Genomic DNA, 1,932 nt, shown 5'->3' on the forward strand with positions numbered 1-1,932 from the left:
GTCCCCTCACCCTGTGACGTCATACCCCTCGCCCCGTGACGTCATTCCCTCCCTTCGGTGACGTCATCCCCTCGCTCTGTGACGTGACTGTTTGTGACGTCATCACCCCCCTCCCCTGTGACGTCATCCTTCTCACCATTTGTGACGTCATCCCTTTCCCCCCCTGTGAGGTCATCCCCATCGCCGAGGGTACTCCTGCCCCTCACCCTTCTCGTTGCCCCTGAATTAGAACCGGCCTACTCATATTGTATCAACCGGTAATTGAGTCATATAAGTGCAAAGCTCATTCAATCTTTCATCGCAACTACTTCCTTTGAAATGAATTTTTCTCGATTGAAGAACATCGATGTCCGAATCCGTTACCAAACTTATTCGTATTGTAGAAAGTATATCGCGATATGTGCTGTCGCCTCTTTGTCGCGTATTAATCAAGAGTTCGTCATAATCGAACAATTTCCACAAATCAGATCCACCCATGGCACCCAAATACTTCTGAATCTCTGATCGAGACATTTTAACGAACGGAGATTGTTCTTTTACAGGGGGAAACTGCAACAAATCTCCAAAAAGAAGAATATGTTTTCTACCAAAGAAACCATCATCTGTATCTGTCGTATCAAAGATTTCACATAATCGTAGATTAATAAACATAAGTGTTACATTCGAAATAATAGATACCTCATCAATTATAAATAATTCGATAGTCTTTAATTTGTCTCTCAAAGTTTTCAAGACCATGTCTGACAAGTGCGTATACTTTGCCGTAGATTCATGGGTGACGGGTAGCTGAAACATTCTATGGATCGTCAAGCCATCGATATTGAATGTCGCGATACCCGTGGGAGCAGATAGGGCAGTCATTTTTTCCAAATGTATTCTGATCCAATGTTTAATCGTTTCAATAAGAAAACTTTTCCCTGTACCACCCTCGCCACTGACATACAGTCGCAGAATCTGATTTTTATTTTGTAAAACTTGGCACACTCTATCGAAGATTCTTTTCTGGTCTTCGTTCAATAGCGGCATCATTTGCAATAAATCAATCGAGACGTCTTACCAAAATCTTCCAGATCTTTCATCGCGTCGTCAGCTTCTATCGGATTACAATCCAGTCCATCGTCATCGGATCTGTCTCTATCTGCTGTCTTCAGATCATTTTCGCACATCTCGATTAATTCAGCAACGTTCTCAAAAGCTTTTTGTATTTCTTCGAGCCTTTCGTGATATTTCAATGTCTTCGTCAAAGCAGACGCTGTATTCTTAAGGCGATGCTAAAGTCTCCTGTTTTACCACATTTCTATTCGGTGAAAAATCTCCGTATTGGATGTACGGATTGCAAAAGTATTATTACTTAAATTATAGTACGCATCAACAGGACCTCAGCTGCACTGGATTTTATGAGAAAATCGTAAAAAAATTTAAAATTTATTAAAAATTCACTTACTTTTGGCTCGTACAGCTGTCACCTCAGATATGTATTTGCTTAATATAAGAGTTTTAAAGTCCATATCTTGAAAATAAGCGTGCAGCTGAGGTCACATTATTGAAACCAACGATAGTGAGTTTGTAGAACTAAGATTGAAAGTCTAGAAAAGCAATATTTTCACCGAATAGAAAATACGTGTATATTAGTGCTTTGCGAAGACTGGGACTGTCAACAGAGCCGAAATTCCGTGTAGTAGTAGTTGCGCGGTCTTGCGATAGATGGCGTTGTAGAGCGTTCGGTAAAACAGGTACTAAACATGATACCGTTGGTTCGAATACGGCCTTGAGGCCCTATATAAGAATAAATTGTTATATATAGTACAGAAATGCCGGAGTTTATACGATTTTCATTCAAGAAACGCCGTTTTCTTATGTGGAAATTATTCGTACGCGCTCAAGATGAGTAGCTGGAAAAATATCGCATACGAAAATTTTACATACAGTTAT

The 1,932-nt window shown here is 40.1% G+C and overlaps 1 protein-coding gene across 1 annotated transcript; it reads right to left on the bottom strand.

Annotated features, from left to right (window-relative positions):
* Window positions 1-240: 240 nt before the first annotated feature.
* On the bottom strand, window positions 241-1,243 carry LOC108760618 (ATP-dependent DNA helicase pif1-like). Its single transcript, XM_018506676.1, has one exon. It carries the CDS (start codon window positions 1,027-1,029, stop codon window positions 241-243), a length of 789 nt encoding a protein of 262 aa, XP_018362178.1. The 5' UTR covers window positions 1,030-1,243.
* Between the last annotated feature and the right edge of the window lie 689 nt (window positions 1,244-1,932).

This window comes from Trachymyrmex cornetzi, unplaced genomic scaffold (assembly GCF_001594075.2).
Source record: "Trachymyrmex cornetzi isolate Tcor2-1 unplaced genomic scaffold, Tcor1.1 scaffold2294, whole genome shotgun sequence".
In the NCBI taxonomy this organism is placed as follows: domain Eukaryota; kingdom Metazoa; phylum Arthropoda; class Insecta; order Hymenoptera; family Formicidae; genus Trachymyrmex; species Trachymyrmex cornetzi.